This window comes from Protomyctophum bolini (assembly GCF_963924005.1).
Source record: "Protomyctophum bolini genome assembly, chromosome: 13".
Lineage (NCBI taxonomy): Eukaryota > Metazoa > Chordata > Actinopteri > Myctophiformes > Myctophidae > Protomyctophum > Protomyctophum bolini.
This window is the reverse complement of record NC_137874.1, coordinates 12,978,268-12,997,520: the sequence shown is the minus strand read 5'-3', so window position 1 is coordinate 12,997,520 and position 19,253 is coordinate 12,978,268. Positions and strand designations below refer to the sequence as shown.

At 44.4% G+C, this 19,253-nt stretch overlaps 1 protein-coding gene across 4 annotated transcripts in view; it reads left to right on the top strand.

Annotated features, from left to right (window-relative positions):
* LOC308327093 (neurobeachin-like) overlaps positions 1–19,253 on the top strand; it is a gene marked incomplete at its 5' end in the record, with an annotated part of 182,914 nt that overhangs the window by 59,167 nt on the left and 104,494 nt on the right. For all 4 annotated transcript variants that reach the window (XM_080780237.1, XM_080780238.1, XM_080780235.1 and 1 more), the window contains 5 exons: positions 2,675–2,775; positions 4,524–4,619; positions 5,586–5,707; positions 13,583–13,709; positions 17,558–17,677. In XM_080780237.1, the coding sequence (XP_080636363.1) occupies positions 2,675–2,775; positions 4,524–4,619; positions 5,586–5,707; positions 13,583–13,709; positions 17,558–17,677 (566 nt within the window). The remainder of the gene's footprint in view (positions 1–2,674; positions 2,776–4,523; positions 4,620–5,585; positions 5,708–13,582; positions 13,710–17,557; positions 17,678–19,253) is intronic.

The window sequence follows — 19,253 nt, the reverse complement described above, 5'->3', positions numbered from 1 at the left end:
TGCTACTTTTTGATGCTTTTGGGTGACGCTGTAGTATAATATGATCAAGTGGCGCCCGACAGCGACCGTACACAAAAATGGTGCATAACGCGCACGTGAGCGGTGACAGTTGAGCTTTCAGTAGAGGTGCTGGAATTTAGATGGAGAGTCCACAGGTGTGTGTGTGTGTGTGTGTGTGTGTGTGCGTGTGCGTGTGCGTGTGCGTGTGTGTGTGCGCATGTTGTACAGTCGTATACCTCAAATGCCCCTTCTTCCCCCGTCCTCCTGAGAGCCTCCAATGTCCTCTACGTCCTTTCCCACTGCCGGGGATAATAATAATGGCTCTCATAAGTTGTACGGCTCATTACCGCTGCTCAGCGCAGCCCAGCGCAAGGCAGGGAAGCAGCCAAAAAGTCAACATTTGTCACCGGAGTCTCCCACTTTAGAAAAAGTCTCTAATGCGCTATTGAACAGCGGTGTGAGTGCTTTTTTTTTAATGGACAGAGAGAAGGTGGAACGAACAGAGAGAGAGAGAGGTGGATCTGTGGGATGTCTCCAATCACACATGTCATGCTGTTGTGGACTTAGTTGCAGATGGTGGTGTTGGTATTTCAGAACCACGCGTTTGAACGTGTGTTCAGTGGAAATGTTCCGACACGGTTTTCTTTCTTACCGACACGGATTCCGTGTATCCAAATCCAAATGTCATCGACGGGCGATACTGAGTAGCGATTTGATGCCAGTGTGTAAAAATGTAATCGTAAATGTTAATCCTCAGTGCATGTAAACCGTGAATGTGAGCAGATCTACTTAGGAGTATTTACAGATTGAATGCAGTTTTTTTGTGTGTTGTTTTGTTATGTTGCTTTGTCCTTGTCCTTCATTCAGGAGGACAGGCTGAGCCTTTTGGCCCTGGTCTTTGAGACACCCCAGGAACAAACGCTCCATCTCTGGGGTGGTGTTTGTTCTTCATAATCCTATTTGCTCTGCTCAAACACCTGCTGTTGTATGCGTATGGAAGGGACCATCCAAATTTGGGATAATTCCCATTAAAGGGACACTTCACCCTTTTTGCAAAAAAATATATGTTAATGACGTTTAGAAGCTTTAGATCACTTTCCTGGGGGTATTTCTGTGTGTAATATGTGGTTTTAGATATTTTAGATTGTAGCAGTGAGCCTGTTGTCTCTGATGTCATGGACACTGGTCTCACTACCTTCCTGGACTACAATTCCCATAATTCTTTGGTGCACTGCTCCTCCTTGTGGATAGGGGGGAGAGCTGTCCTACTGAGACAACAGTAGTCCAGGAAGGAAGTGAGCCCAGTGTCCATGACATCAGAGACAACAGGCTCACTGCTACAATCTAAAATATCTAAAACCACATATTACACACATAAAGACCCCCAGGAAAGTGTTCTAAAGCTTCTAAACGTCATTAACATATATTTTTTTGCAAAAAGGGTGAAGTGTCCCTTTAAAGATTCTCATGTGTAATGCCCTCACACCATCCATTAAAGGATGTGTATCACTGGTTTCTTTCAAAATTGGACAAAAAGCCCACAATACAGATGCTGGGTTAAAAGATGTTTTCGAGTTTCGACAAGGCCACAACAAAGTGCAGCGCCTAAACTTGCTGTATAATTTTCAGCTGATGGGAGCTTTTCGGTGTGTTAAGGATAGGCACAGATTCTCAAACAAATGATGTATTTGCTGTCATATTGTATGACACGCATTATTTAAATACAGACACGATTTCTCACAGACAGGCTCCATTTAGCACCCTAAAATCCCACATCTGCTGACGCCAGGCCAGACATAAGCGCCAGAGACACCATCAGCGTTCTGCCTAGCCTCATCAGGCACACGGTTACTTCACGGTGACAAATCAACCCAGTTCTGCATGAAAACATTTACCTGGCTTTATCGCCACGTGACATTCACGCTCTGAGGAGATGTGCATTCGTGACACGTACGATTACAAATCTTTGGTGTGTCGGATCTGTGTGTGCACGCCCTCATCTACTGTATGAATAATACACCGCATCAATAATGATATCATGTGACACAGGTCTGGTGTTTTGTGGTATGGATCATAGAGTTATGTATCGTCTCTGTCGGCTGGAAACATGTCCAAAACTATTTACTTTTCAGGATCAAATCTGTACTGATCAAATCTACAGATCTACAAGCTCAAAAACACACACGCATGCACGCACGCACACACGCACACCAAACGGCAACTTTCCGGCAACAAGTGTGCTCCTCTCTAACCTTTAGACCACGCTGCACCCAAAATCAATCCCAAATCAAATCTCTGATGACCTCACTGCTCGTCCATCACATGGATGGTCCAGGAGCTCCGGGGCATCCTGCCATAGCTCAGTGCTTCCTGCCTTCCAAACCATGACTCATCAACACACACTGATCTCATCTCGCGTGTGCGTGTGTGTGTGACTGTGTGTGTGTGTGTGTGTGTGTGTGTGTGTGTGTGTGTGTGTGTGTGTGTGTGTGTGTGTGAGTGAGTGCGTGCGTTTCACTATCTCTCTCTCTGTCTGTCAATTACATTTCAATTCATTCATTAGCATGACAAAACATACATTAGCTTGATATAATAGTTTGAATGTTGACACAGCAATGTTTTGCATTTATAAAAACTCTGTGTGTGTCTCTCTCTCTCTGTCTCTCTCTCTCAGACCTCCTGGTAGACATGCTAGGAGTCATGGCCAGCTACAGCATCACAGTCAAAGAGCTGAAGCTGCTGTTCAGCATGCTGAGAGGAGACAACAGTGTCTGGGTGAGTCATCATACCACTCCACTGTGGGAACCGGAACTGTGCTGACACTCAAAAGCACTATAGTGGGCACCGTGTTTTCAAAGAGATGATATCTGTACATTTATTTTACAAATGAGGGGTCGAATACATGTTGCTTTTCTTACATTTAAGGCCCAATTACTTACGCCTGACACCCCTACTTTAAGGCCCAATGTCTACCTATAAACACAGGGAATGTCTGTCGGTCTGTAATGAACTGTCGCTGCTCCTCACTCACTGCAATGCCCTTTCTCACTTTATCAAACTGCACATTGTTTATTAGCGTTTTTTACCTGTCGCGTTGCGTTACACCATTATCAGAATAGTTTCCTATAGAATTGTGTTGTCTTCCGTCCGCAACTGCACATGTGGTTTAGTAGGGTTGTCCTGAACGTGATCGGATTGGGACAACCCTATACTGATAATAATGTAGTACGTACCGTTCGTGTTCAAATCATGTATACTTTGCATTATTATCCATTAATTAATTATCCAAAGCATTCATTATCTATATTTAGTTTTTACATAAAATAAAACAAAGTCAGGTGCCCACAAGGTTTTTTGTGCCCACTGGAAATGTATCCCTCTACTACACTCTTCTACTGTGTGTGTGTGTGTGTGTGTGTGTGTGTGTGTGTGTGTGTGTGTGTGTGTGTGCGTGTGTGCGTGTGTGTGTGCGTGCGTGCGTGCGTGCGTGCGTGCGTGCGTGCGTGCGTGCGTGCGTGCGCATGGGGGTATAAAAATCAGCTTACTTTGATGTGGTTGCATCAGCCATCTTCTATAGATGTTAGCCATGCTGAAGCTGCAGAGACTTAGTTTACTTCTATTCCTCATTTTGAATGAATGTGTGCATCAAAACAGCCCAATCGGCCGTGACGGACACACAGGAAGGAAATTTGCATCGCATTTTGCGTTTGGAAACGTAACAAAATAAATGAACGTCCCCTCAGGCTGTGTCAGCGCCCCACCGTTTCTCACTCCACGTATAAACAATGTTCTAAACAATGTTCTAGAACACGTGGTCCTCAAACCTTTTCATATCAGGGTCTCCCAAAGTACAGTAGTACTGTACGTATTTTGCCACAGACCCCCATCTGAAAATATTTTGTGCCAGGGACCCCCGTACAAGATTTGTGTTCTTAACATGTAAAATGGTGCATTTATATAGGCCTAAATGTATTTAAAAAAAAAGCTCAAAACAACTCTCATTGCAATGCATTGTGTGCTTGTAGATCTTTTTCAATATCCAATGTATAGAAGGTTCAATCAAGTGGTTAAACTGATTGTTGTTCTAGAGCAGTTTGTCTGCTCTCTCTCTCTCTCTCTCTCTCTCTCTCTCTCTCTGTGTCCATACCCCCAACTCTCTCTCTCTCACACACACACACACACACACACACACACACACACACACACACCCCAGCGGTCCTCTTCAGAGACTGATTGATTCTCGGTTGCCATGGTATTGATATTCTGTTGTCGGGGGAGGGCGGAGGTGATTGAGGACGAATCGATCCAGTGGGGTTGAGGCAATGTTGTGATGTCACTGCTGTCATACATGACAACCCCTCTCTCTCTCTCTCTCTCTCTCTCTTCTCTTCTATTATTTCCTCTTTGCCATTGCTTCTTCTCATCCTCTCCTCTCCTCTCCTCTCCTCTCCTCTCCTCTCCTCTCCTCTCCTCTCCTCTCCTCTCCTCTCCTCTCCTCTCCTCTCCTCTCCTCTCCTCTCCAGCCCAGACATGCCATCAAGTTGTTGTCAGTGTTGAACCAGATGCCTCAGAGACATGGCCCTGACACCTTCTTCAACTTCCCTGGTCGCAGTGCAGCGGTGAGAGAGACCACACACACACACACACACACACACACACACACACACACACACACACCACAAAAACATTAGCATTCCATTGGCATCAGTGCACCATGCAATGATTGGCGTTGTGAGAACAGAGTGCTGTGTGACTGATGGACATATTGATGGTGGTTAAAGATGGACTGATGGGCCTTGGCCATGGCTCAGCGGTCCAGGCACCTTGGCTGGTAATCCAGTCTGGCAGTGTGCCGCGGGTTCGACTCCCGATCCCGACGGCCTTTACTGCATGTCTTCCCCCCATCTCTGTCAGCCTACTGTCTGTCCCTCCATAAAATATATAAAATAAACAAAAAAAACATTTTAAAGATGGACTGACCACTAGAACTAACATACTAGAGAGAGACTAGTGGAGAAGAGATCCACTAGAACTAACATACTAGAGAGGGACTAGTGGAGAAGAGATCCACTAGAACTAACATACTAGAGAGGGACTAGTGGAGAAGAGATCCACTAGAACTAACTACTAAGACAAGTCACGCTTGGTTACACCCGGGTGTAGTGCTCCGGGAATAGCAGATCTACAAGCTACGTTGTAAGCTTGTAGATCTGCTATTTCCGACATGAAGCAAAGTATAAACCATGCATGACGACCCATCACGGCCTGCCAAGATACATTTTTAGGCGACTAAAATCGACTGTAAATGTTGTCGATTTATCTTAAATAGTTTATCTTCATTTATTTTAGTCTACTAAAACTACACTAAAGTTAAAATATGTCAGATGACCAAAACTAAATGGAATGTTGTGTGTGTGTGTGTGTGTGTGTGTGTGTGTGTGTGTGTGTGTGTGTGTGTGTGTGTGTGTGTGTGTGTGTGTGTGTGTGTGTGTGTGTGTGTGTGTGTGTGTGTGTGTGTGTGTGTGTGTGTGTGTGTGTGTGTGTGTGTGTGTGTGTGTGTGTCCTGGTGTCCCCCCATCCTGCAGGCCATCGCGTTGCCCCCCATTGCTAAGTGGCCGTACCAGAACGGATTCACCCTGAACACCTGGTTCAGACAGGACCCGCTGAACAACATCAACGTGGACAAAGATAAACCCTATCTGTACTGGTGAGTACCATCTGGATTCTATCACACACACACTGTCTAAAGTAAACCCTATCTGTACTGGTGAGTACTATCTGGATTCTATCACACACACACACACACACACACACACACACACACACACACACTGTCTAAACTAGGGATGTATTCTGTACTGCTGAGTACAATGACATTGCAAAATTGTGGGATAAAAATTATATAAAAAACAAGAACTCAATCACACTGTCAGTCAGTCAGTCACAACAGGAGGGAGTAGAATCTAAACACACACACACACACACACACACACACACACACACACTAGGCCTGTCCCCTACTAAGAATGTATTAAGTCAAATCTAATTGGCCAAATGTTGCCTATAGTCGACTGGTAGTCGAAAAAAAAAAGTCTGATTCGACTGCCAATCTGAGGATCGTTCCATTTGGGCTGTGGGGGGTGCGGACTGCGGAATGTCCCCACAGCACTGAAATATACATATATATTAAGTGCTTATTAACCACATGGAGGCACTTCTTCTGATTGCTGACAGCTGCTACAGTTCTCACCCCCCGAGGGCTTCATGGTCGAGTTAACATGGCGTCCCACTTTTTTTAATTAATTTGTTGAGACTTTTAGTCAAATCTAGGAATGAAACCGACGACTCAAAACGCTGGTGTAGTCCTCCGACACATTTGAGAGTGACTTTAAAGGAGATGTTCACCCAAAAAAACACTTATTGTTTTTAATCAATTTCACACCCCATGAATCCTTGAATTCGTGGAGCTTTTTTTATTATTGTCTCATTCCTAAGCCAATAATGACTCCGGTAGGAGACTCTATTGACTTGAATCTCCTGCTCAGCAATCAAATTATCGGCTTAGGTAATGCGACCAAACTAAAAAGATCTCCATGTATTCAAAGCTTCATGTGGTGTGCAATTGATAGAATTCCTGTGGGTAAATTAACCACTCAAGCCCCAGTATCCGTATTGTGGGGAACATAACCAATGGGCTATAGAGCGTCGCAGTCCCTCCCCCTTTCAGAACAACAAAATATTGTGTTCATTGTCATGATTTGTCACGATCCGAGTTGGCTTTGTCCGCGGCGTAACCGTCTTTAAATAAATACTTTAAGAAATGCCTATGGGAAAATAAACGGCGATTTCTTTTCTGGGTCTCTCGAGGGGGCGGGACTGCGACGCTGAGTCTATAGTCTTTCCACACAATAACAGAAAAACTGAGAATACAATGGTAGCCTGTAGAGCCACGAGGGACTCACTCTGCTCAACCATATGGGGTTCAAGTGGTTAAACTAACTCCCCCATCCCCGACCCCCTCTAGGGACACGTAGAACATGGTTAAACTAACTCCCCCATCCCCAATCCCCTCTATAGGGACACGTAGAACATGGTTAAACTAACTCCCTCATCCCCTACCCCCTCTATAGGGACACGTAGAACATGGTTAAACTAACTCCCTCATCCCCAATCCCCTCTATAGGGACACGTAGAACATGGTTAAACTAACTCCCCCATCCCCAACTCCCTCTATAGGGACACATAGAACATGGTTAAACTAACTCCCTCATCCCCAACCCCCTCTATAGGGACACATAGAACATGGTTAAATGAACTCCCCCATCCCCAACCCCCTCTATAGGGACACATAGAACATGGTTAAACTAACTCCCCCATCCCCAACCCCCTCTATAGGGACACATAGAACATGGTTAAACTAACTCCCTCATCCCCAACCCCCTCTATAGGGACACATAGAACATGGTTAAACTAACTCCCCCATCCCCAACCCCCTCTATAGGGACACGTAGAACATGGTTAAACTAACTCCCCCATCCCCGACCCCCTCTAGGGACACGTAGAACATGGTTAAACTAACTCCCCCATCCCCAACCCCCTCTATAGGGACACATAGAACATGGTTAAACTAACTCCCTCATCCCCAACCCCCTCTATAGGGACACATAGAACATGGTTAAACTAACTCCCCCATCCCCAACCCCCTCTAGGGACACATAGAACATGGTTAAACTAACTCCCTCATCCCCAACCCCCTCTATAGGGACACATAGAACATGGTTAAACTAACTCCCCCATCCCCAACCCCCTCTAGGGACACATAGAACATGGTTAAACTAACTCCCCCATCCCCAACCCCCTCTATAGGGACACATAGAACATGGTTAAACTAACTCCCTCATCCCCAACCCCCTCTATAGGGACACATAGAACATGGTTAAACTAACTCCCCCATCCCCAACCCCCTCTAGGGACACATAGAACATGGTTAAACTAACTCACTCATCCCCAAGCCCCTCTATAGGGACACATAGAACATGGTTAAACTAACTCCCTCATCCCCAACCCCCTCTATAGGGACACATAGAACATGGTTAAACTAACTCCCCCATCCCCAACCCCCTCTAGGGACACATAGAACATGGTTAAACTAACTCACTCATCCCCAACCCCCTCTATAGGGACACATAGAACATGGTTAAACTAACTCCCTCATCCCCAACCCCCTCTATAGGGACACATAGAACATGGTTAAACTAACTCCCCCATCCCCGACCCCCTCTAGGGACACATAGAACATGGTTAAACTAACTCACTCATCCCCTACCCCCTCTAGGGACACGTAGAACGTCAACACAAAAAAGGTTGTTAAAAATCCGGTAAAATCTTCTTCCCCCTTTCCTCTCAAATCCCCCGTCTGCTTTTCCTAATCCTTTTTTTTTCCAGACCACGGAATAATAATACCCAAGTGTTCCCTCGACCTGACGTATCGGCGTTCGACTCCGCTGACTCAATTAATATGAATGTTAATAGATAAACTGATAATGAATAAGAATTATGGACATAACTTTGAAAATGTCAAATGTCTGCCCTGGGTGGGCGGGGGGGTGGGGGTCTCGGCGCTGCACGCTGTAGCCGCCGGGCTCGTTGGTTGGTTCCGTGGCTGTCCGTAAGCGTGAGCCGTTAGCTTCTGTGACGCTTCATTAGCTCTGACCTTTGATTTAATTGAACTCTACACCCCCGCCCCCGTTCCTGCGTTCTGCGCTCCTTCCTTCCTGCCTGCTTTACTTCCTTCCTTCCTTTTCTCGTCTACTCACCCTGCCCCCCCCTCCCCCCAAACCACCCGTTTCATATTAACTGTAATTGAATAATTTGGTATCTCTGCTAGGGGTGTTAATCGTTTACCACATGATCCCTAGCATCCTTGTAGCATGTCCTAATAGGCGGACAATTCAACGAAAGTAGACAGACGTTCACCAACAATTCGCCGATGTACAATCCATCGCATCAATATTTTACGCAAATAGAAAGGACCGAGTATAAACCCCTGGCTAATAAGAATTTGGTCTGATTTTGTCATCAAAGTTTTTTAATGATTTTTCAATAAAGCATACAAAATACACATGACTTGCACGAAAGAAAAAGACAAGAAAAAACTAAACACAACTAGCAGTCAAAAACTACCGCAAATGGACAACACCCCTCCACGTGCTGTTGTTGACAATATTGATTATATCATCTGCAATGTATTACAAAGTGTAAATGCGAATTTGGTCTGATTCAAATATTTCAATTTCAAATCAAATAAACATATAAAACTTTTTTGTGAAAAAAGTAATGGAAGAATCACAGCCCGCTCACCTATTAGAACCTTCTAATGTGTGAGATATAGAGATGGGAGATTAATCTGCAAACACATCGGTATCGGCCCATTTGAGTTGTTTTTAGATTAATCAGCAGCGGTTTGATTAATCAATCAGACCGATGAATTAATCGGTCTGATTAATCGGCCTGTCTTTACAGATAAACAAGCCCCCAAAGTAACAGCTTGAACAGATCTACAAGCTCACAATATTAAATATAAAAGGTATTCAAGTTAAATCTGACCTGCAGTGCAGATACCCTGTTACAAAAATTATAATAATACCGAATGAGATCATATTGTCATCGGTATTATCGGGCCATAACAGCGATTAATTATATCGGATATCGATATCGCCCAAAATGTCTCATTCTAATGCATAAGGGGGCCGTGATCTTTCTATTACTTTTTCTTTTTCTTATATTTGTTATAATGTGTATTTTATTTGAAATTGAAATATCCCTTTAAAACTGTTTAGATAGATCTCACAACTTATAAGCACATACTGTAGGCTATTTTGTTTTGGCAGTTTTGTTTTTTGTGTTGAATTGGATCGTTATAAGTATGAGGCGCGTGATAAATCTTGTCAGTAATTCCATCCCAAATCCTACGTCTGATAATGCACGTTAGGTATAAAACTGACGTTTTAGTCTCTGGTGCTGTCTTGGCTGTCATCATCAGATGTTGCATTTGGAGCCTGGACTAGTGTGCATGTCCTACAATATACAGATGCATTGTTTGGTTTGGAAAATATGTGTGATCATTAACGCCAACATCTTCCGTCAGCTGGAAATTGTACTGCGAGTTCAGACGTCATATTTGTTCTCTGCCTTGTAGGAACTTGAAACAAACGACATCTTTTAATAGACACATTTGGAAGTCTCTGATGTGCAGTCTTTTCTGAATAAATGTGGGTGACTTTGTCGACTAAAACTGTGATGAAAAATGTCCATCTACTATACCTCCAAAGTTGCAGTCCGGCAAGGGTCCATTTGGAACCGCCCCTCAAGGAGCCCTGATGGTCCCTGGACCAACAGTTTGAGGACCACTGCTTTTAAATAACCTACATTAAATGTCTTTGGAGGAAGTGACAATTTCCTGCAAATGTTTTTCCCAGAATACGAATGCTGGGGGTTTGCTCATACTTAGACCTCTCCGTGCTGGGTAGCACATATGGTGTTCACCAGTGAACCGTCTGTCTATGCAGGCAGGGGTTAGTTAATGGGGGTTGAACTCCAGTCTGGTACTACCCCCCCTTTCCTCCCCCCAAATCAGACATGTTTAATGAGTGTCAGCCGGCTAGCTAATCTACAGCTCCGAACACGCCACACACATCGTCACGTGAGAGAGAGAGAGGGGGGGGTTGGAAGGTGGTGTGTCAGCAGGTGGGGGGATGTGACCGGGCGTCCTGTCTTCCTTTTCTCTCTGGATGACACGGCAAAAGGATGAGCTATGATAAATGGCAGAGCTAGAGGAAGAGAGCGAGGAGGAGAGGAGAGCATGTAATCCTCGGTTTCCCCGGTAACCGGTTGTCATGGTGAGCCTGAGCCGAGCGAGGAGTGCATGCAGCACACGCTGCCTTCAGCTTCTTATCGCGCTCCTGCAGTCGCAGTTGCCCCCACACACAGGCACGCACGCAGGCAAGCACACACACACACACACACACACACACACACACATTTTTAATATTTTAAGACAGTGAGTTCCCGGGCGTTTACACAAAATATTAATTGTGCCACTTTTAACCATAAACCTAAAGCCAAAGAATAGCAGATCAGCTGTTTTTCGGTGCACGACACCAGCGTGCACACTAACTATGTGTATATCAGGCGTAACCTAGCCTCTACAGGTCTAATCCTAAACCTAACCCCATCCTCAATCTTTATAACTATGTGTATATCAGGCGTAACCTAGCCTCTACAGGTCTAATCCTAAACCTAACCCCAGGCGTAACCTAGCCTCTACAGGTCTAATCCTAAACCTAACCCCAGGCGTAACCTAGCCTCTACAGGTCTAATCCTAAACCTAACCCCAGGCGTAACCTAGCCTCTACAGGTCTAATCCTAAACCTAACCCCAGGCGTAACCTAGCCTCTACAGGTCTAATCCTAAACCTAACCCCAGGCGTAACCTAGCCTCTACAGGTCTAATCCTAAACCTGACCCCATCCTGAGTCTTTTTATAATAATGTAAATGTATACTCCAACCATAAAAACAACACGTGTAATTTTGAGGACCAGGAAAACGGTCCTCACTAATGTCTATTTCACATGTAGTAATACACACACACACACACACACACACTCCACCCCCTCCCCTCCCCACTCCCTGTTTGACGCCGACCAACCTTGTCCGCGTGGAGACAGCGATAACGCACCCTTCGCCCTCTTAACATGCACCGGGATTCCGGGAATTCACTTGAGAGGGATTTATACCTGCTGGAAGTGTGCCTCCAGCTACAGTATGTGGGAACGTGTGTGTGTGTGTGTGTGTGTGTGTGTGTGTGTGTGTGTGTGTGTGTGTATGTAGAAGTGAAATATATTATCGTCACTGTCAAGGTGGAATACCTGGTGGAACCTTGCATGTCCAAAACCGTGACTATTCAGGAAATTAAATTATTAATATTTTTTTAAAGCAGCAGTGTTCCGATGAATCCAATGTAATATTCTTTAGTCACATGGAACTATTTAAGAAAACAATGGGGAAAGTACCGGTATGTTCTGTTGGAGGTGGTACAGCATTGTCCACCATAGCTCTAATGAAGGCATTAGAGATATATGGACCAGAGCTAACGCTGCAGTATGATCAAGTAGGGCGTTCATTTACGAAAGAAAACACTAAAGGTTAAAATATGGAGATAGGAGGCTTCTGCCCGACATCAACGATATGTTTCTTCTTGTGACGCAGAAGCTTAGCTTTGAGGTTTATTTTTCTCAACACACATGAAGGTTAGCAGCGTGGGAAGCAGTCTGCATAGAGGGGGAATCAAGAGGGAAGGGAAGGATTTAGTTTGGTTTCATCCAGGAACCTGGGCTCCCCGAAGCACAGGAACCCCCCCGCTGCACGTGCTCCGTTGGGGGCGCCAAGCCTCACACAGGGCTTGAAGTAATGTGACCCACCGCGATGACAAAATCTGTCGCCGAAAACAAATTTAGATCATTGAGACGCTTCCGTTTTGATGCCAGTTCAAGGTTCAAGGTTGTCTTTATTTGTCTCCCTTGGGAGAAATATGTCTTGGAGACAGAGTCACAGCTGCATACAAATAACAGACACGTTCACATAAGAAAAGGAAAAAAAAACACCATGAAATTCCTAACATACACAAAACGGAGACATTGCACACATTCCCTTGATAAAGTGCAACTACCCGGTAGTCAATAAAGTGCTTTTGGCAATCCCTGAATCTCTCAGTCAGTAAAGTGCATTCGGCAATCTCAGTTATTCTCAGTTATCTCAGTTATTACATTACACGCATGAACCGTCACTATTTATACAAATCTCCATTTACTATTCAGGCGTTTAGCAGACACTCTTATCCAGAGTGACATACACTAAACAAGGTAAATCATGAAGTGAATAGAATGCAGGGAGAACTGTGTAGTGGCTCAGGAATGTATAGGTAAACAATGAGCCTGCAGTAGCATCTGTCTAAACATGAAACTATAAGATACTAGGTAGACAGTGAACCTACTGTAGTATGAACTATCAACCTAACATGCCATCTACTGTCAATCTCATTCTTAAAATGTGCGGTCGATTTGAGAAACAAACAAACAAAAACCAAAACGAGTGGTCAGGATTTGTCTGCATACTATATGTACAGTTGTAACTCAAGTCTGTTTCTCCAAGTGTTTTAAAATGCTTTTGATTTACATCTGATTCTGTTTTTTGCAACTAGAAATATATCTTAGAGTTAATTCTCTATATGGTAACAGGGTTCTATACTAGTGTATTATCTGTTATTGTGGGGAACGCTTTAGCTGAAAATAGCCCTATCGACTATTTTCGCCTATTTTCAGCTAAAGCGTTCCCCACAACAATAAGGATGCTGTGTTTAAGTCTGTTTAAGTGTTTAAAATGCTTTTGAATTCCACCTGATTTCCATGATCTTATTAACAACATACCCCTGTCCTGTCCTGTCCTGTCCTGTCCTGTCCTGTCCTGTCCTGTCCTGTCCTGTCCTGTCCTGTCCTGTCCTGTCCTGTCCTCTCCTGCTCGCCAGCTTTCGCACCAGTAAAGGGATCGGCTACTCGGCTCACTTCGTGGGGAACTGCCTGATCGTCACGTCACTGAAGTCCAAAGGCAAAGGCTTCCAGCACTGTGTCAAGTACGACTTTCAACCTCGCAAGGTGAGTCTTAACACATTTATCGCGAAAGTTTTCAATCATAAACAAAACATTGCTTCCCTGGCGCAGTTTTTCACTAACCTTTGAAGAATCACCCGATTGTGAACGTAGCTCCATTTCGCGATCGTTCGCCTTAAAATAGCGCGATCGTTTCTCATAATGACGAGACAAAGTCCACCACCGCCATCCAAAACAAGGAAGAGGAACAGAGCGACCCGCTCGCCACCGTGATTCCCCATAGGATTGACTCGGTTACCCAGAAGCCCTGAGAAGCAAGCGTCAGTTATTTATTTCCGGTCACGTGACGTATCCCAAAGTGTCAGCGAAAAAAACCTTGTATGTCTTAAAAGTTATCATAATCGGCGAATGAATAACTCGGGAGGCAAAGAGGTCTTTATCAATTAACTCGTGTAAGCCGTGTTCGGGGGTGAAAGTGTGAACTGACACGCACACACACACACACACACACACACACACACACACACACACTTGCTTGCTTGTGCTTGTGGTTGTCCATCGTGTCCGATGATGACCATCTTCTCCTATCTGTGAGTCCTCTGGTGGCTGTATAGTCCGATCCTGGATCCGCAGTCACGGTTGCAGACCAGGCATATGAAAGCGGTACTGGAAGCGGTACTGGGGGGAACAGGGGTGGCTTTGCGGGCATGCCTCTTTGCACGCTTTGCTGCACGGTGTTGTGTGCGCTGGCTCTATATGCTGCACTCCCTGTGCGGAGCGAGAGCGCCAGAGGTCGCGACAGGATGCGAGTTCCTCTAGTGAAGAGGGGTTGATCTGGCCTCTCTTCAGTGTGGTCTTAATTTGGTCTTTGAACCGCTTCTTCTGCCCACCGGCACTGCGTTGACCAAGATGTAATTGGCCGTAGAGGACTTTGCGTGGGAGTCTATGGCTGGGCATACGGATGACATGACCCAGCCACCTGAGTTGGTGTTGGTTCAGGATAGACTCCATGCTGCAGCTGCCTGCACGTTCCAGCACCTCTGTGTGTGGCACTCTGTCCTTCCAGGTGATGCTGAGGATCTTCTGGAGACATCTGACATGGAAGGCCTCCAGGCTTCTGAGATGGTGGCTGTAGATGGTCCATGCCTCACATCCATACAGTAGTGTGGGGACGCAAACTGCTTTGTACACCAGCACTTTGGTGTGGAGATTGATGTCTCTGTTCAAAAACACCCTTCTCCGTAGACGACCAAAAGATGTTGAGGCTTGTTTAAGGCGGTTTTGGATCTCGTCATCCATTGTGCAGTTGTCAGCCATTATGCTTCCCAGATATTTAAAAGTGGGAACTGTAAGCAGTTCACACACACACACACACACACACACACAAGATCAATTACAATGTTCTGGTCAGTTTGGTAGCACTTGTTAGATATTGGAAACACCTCTCTCTCTCTCTGTCTATATCTCTCTCTTCCTATTCTCTCTCTCTCTTTGTCCGTCCTGCTCTCCAGGACTGTCTGTGTTGATGAGTGCATGAACAAATAATATGCACACACACACGCACACACCTGCACGAGCACGTACAATCACACACACCTACACAGACAGCAGAGGACGCTATGTGCTGAGTCAGTAGAATGTGTGTGTGCTGCCCAGTGGCTCCATTTATTTGATCAATGAATAAGTCCATGTATCAGCGCTGTGTGTGTGTGTGTGTGTGTGTGTGTGTGTGTGTGTGTGTGTGTGTGTGTGTGTGTGTGTGGTTGGCATCTGTACGCCTGTCTGTGAGTGTAAATCTATACGCGTGCAATTATGTGTCCTTATTTATGCGTGTGTGTGTGTTTGTGTGTGTGCATATCCACTTTGTCCAAGCTTTTACATACAGTATGATGCACACATCACATTGTGAGTTTGTAGATCTGCTATTTTTAGACATTTTATACATTGGAAACCCCATATGTCTTAAAACGTATAATTCAATAATGACTGGATTGACGTAATTGTTTTATTGAATCGGGGGATTTGTTTTAAATAATGTAGCATATTTTAGCATTTTTTGCTAAGGGTCAATGTCGTCCACCTAAAACTGGCCGAAATCCTCACGTGCGCACGCACGCACACCGTCTTTATGTGCATAGCTGCTCAAAATGCGATGTTCGGGGCTTGATTAGAGCTTAATTTGACTTAGATATGAAAATAAACAAGGATCGCACGGACTGGGGAACAGATCACTGTAACACAGTGAAGAAAGATAGCTGATGTTTACACCGTTGAACCGGAAATGACGACGGCCAGATTCGGTCAATTCGGTCAAAATCGGCATAATGGTGAAGTTACCGCCATCATCAGGCCTGGTTGTCTAATACTACTGTATATACTTGCCCCGTTAAAATGATATACATTGTGTATATCACAGATCTTTCTTCAAATGATGAATTAAAATCATGAATAGAGCTGGCAGAAGGCACTGAAAAGCTGCTATTGGGGTGGCAGTACAAGCGTTAAGTATAGTTTTGATACCAATACTTTTGTACTTTTACTCAAGTATATTTTTGAGGGGCGCTAGCCCCTCCTATATACAGGTTTAATGTTTGTCTTTAGTTTAGTTCAATTGTAAACGCCATTGACAATGAAGGGAAAATGTACGTCATCTTGTCCCACAAACATTAAATGCCATTTACAATAAAGAGAATGCAATGTTTGTTTTGACACCGTTTGTTTTACATCATCATTACATCACCTAATCATTGAATCATTGAATTCCCTCCTCGATGTTGAAAGATTATAAGAGCGCCCCTCACTTCACACGGGTGTGATTTTTTAAATTCTGGACTTGTAGCAGTGTAATTCTACATTTAATTTGCAGTATTGATACCTTTACTTAAGTAAAACAGTTGAGTACTTTTTCCACCACTGCTGTCATGACCTTGACAAGGTTATGGAAGCATCCATGACTGTAATGACACACACCACACTGATGATCTTGAGAACAAGGTTATGAAGGCATCCATCGGCTCTAATAACCACTTAATTTGATTTGTGTAGCCAGAATTAGATTTATTAAAAAAAAAAACAGAAGGACAATTTCTCAACCACTTAAGCCATACATACTGTAGGCTCATTCATAAGACAAACGGCTAAAAGAGCCAATCTAGTACAGGCTCATAACGTGTCGCGATGTGGCTGGTTGTGAGATCTGCTATAATATCATTGTTGTCGGGCATAAACCTGAGAGGATTGCAAATTGCCTATAGGCTTAATAATCCTCATGACGACCGATAATGATGCATCTTTTTTAAAAGATGCTGGAAGGTTAATATTAACGGAGCATCATATTTGAAAGCAAAGTGAACCTAAGTAAGACACAACTGTGTACTTGAATCTGTAGTGCACTCCATATTATATATATTTAACGCGATCGTGGCGTGTTCTGAGATTGTTGATCTGCTGTTGATCTGTTGACACTTTCGAATTTGAATCCTGAAAAGTTTAAGTTTTGGACATTCCAATATTAAAGATCACACCCGTGTGAAGTGAGGGGCGCTCTTATCATCATACATCATCTCATTCCGGCCAATGAGAATTTGCGTCCTCACATTCGTCTTCAATGTTTGTGTTTACGCAATATTTGTGTTTAAAAACTGGCCATTCATTGTCAATGGCATTCAATGTTTGTGTTGGGACAATGTTTGCACAAACCCTCAAAGCTGGACGTAGGAGGGGCTAGCGCCCCTCAAAAAAGTGTAAAATCTTGAGAAAATATCCATGCTGATTTGTGTGTTGTGTGTGTGTGTGTGTGTGTGTGTGTGTGCGTGTGTGTGTGTGTGTGTGTGTGTGTGTGTGTGTGTGTGTGTGTGTGTGTGTGTGTGCGTGTGCGTGCGCGTGCATTCCAGTGGTACATGATCAGCATCGTACACATCTACAACCGCTGGAGGAACTCTGAGATCCGTTGCTACGTCAACGGGCAGCTGGTTTCCTACGGCGACATGGCATGGCACGTCAACACCAACGATGTAAGTCAAACAGCCCATAGTATTAAAACAATGCTCATTGATTCATTGATTACTTTATTTTTCTGAAATGTAAACAGCATGTGGTACAGTCAGACATTACGGCTGAAAGGATGGTGTCAGAATCAGAATCACGTTATTTGTCATCATCCCATGTACTTGCATACATAAAGAACATGAAATACCGTTTCCCCTCAGTTATTGGCAGTGCAACATAAAACGTAGAACCTATTTAAGAAACATATAAGCTAAAAACTAAAAACAAAACATGGACAAACGTTTAAAATGAGCCCCAGTATGTATGATGACGTGCAATTCATATAGAAAAGTTCAAAGTGACCAACACCACGCACAGCCTATGGATAAAGAAAGTGGCATGGTGCTATCCTTGCCCTTGCCTGTCAGGGCATTCCACATGCTCTGAGAGCATGTGCACGCGGCCCACCCATCTGACCACTTAACACATCAGATGGGTGGGCCGGCGAACGTCTTTTTTGTGATTTTCAAGTGGGCCCTGGATCCAGGAAAGGCCGGGAACATTTCTCCTGTGTAACGCCGGGGGATATAGGGCAGGGTTCTGACCTTGGGCGCTGATCCACGACCAAGTTGACTCAACACAAAACGTTTGCAGTTTTACAGCAGCTACTGTATAGCAGACACGTGTAATGTTGCTTTTTCCACTGCATAGAACCGTTTTCTTTGGGGCAAAAGTACCTTTTTCTTTTTTGGTATGACCTCCATCGAGGTGCCAAGCAAGCTGAGGTTATACAACAAAAATAAAGTGAGGGGTGCACATTCCGTGCTCAGCCAATCAAATACAAGGAAGCACACAAAGCTGGGCATAGGAGGGGCTGGCGCCCCTCAAAAAAGTATTGTGAAAACACTACAGATTGGTCATTACATTTGATTTATTTAGCATATCAGTCAGTCACCAGAGATATAGAAATGGGATGCGTGATGATAAAATGAATATCAAATATCTCAAAATATTTAATCAAACAACTTCAAAACTAGGGTCTGGCGGTGTGTCACACAAAAGCCAGAGTAAAATGAAATACCCTTTCAAGTAGTTTAGCCTCTTCCAACTGTCAGCTGTCCAAATGTAAATGCCTCCTTAAGCAAGGCACTTAATCCACAAACTGCTCCAGACAAGCTTCTCAGTGGCCAGTGGTTGAAGATGTAACCGTGGGTGATGACTGTACAGCACACAGTGAAACCCTCCGTGTCCGTTTCACTCTGAGAGGGCACATTCTGTGTCATCTGTGCCCTCTCAGAGTTACAAATGGATACATTTAAAACTGAAGATTGTACTAGTGTGAGCGCTAAGTAGGGCATTACTGTGAAAGATCATCCCATGCACACTCGCCTCGACTCCCCCGAGGGGTTAAACAAAGGTTAATAAAAAATAACAAAAAAACGTACATATATATATATATGCTTGTCAGAGAGCGCCTTGGTCTCTTTGCTTTGGATCCGTCATGTGATCAAAGCAGCGACGTCGTCCCAAAGTAGCTGGCTGTCTGTTGGGCTGTGCTGTGTGGCCTCGGCTGCCACAGCTGTCGTGTTTATCTGGGGAGCG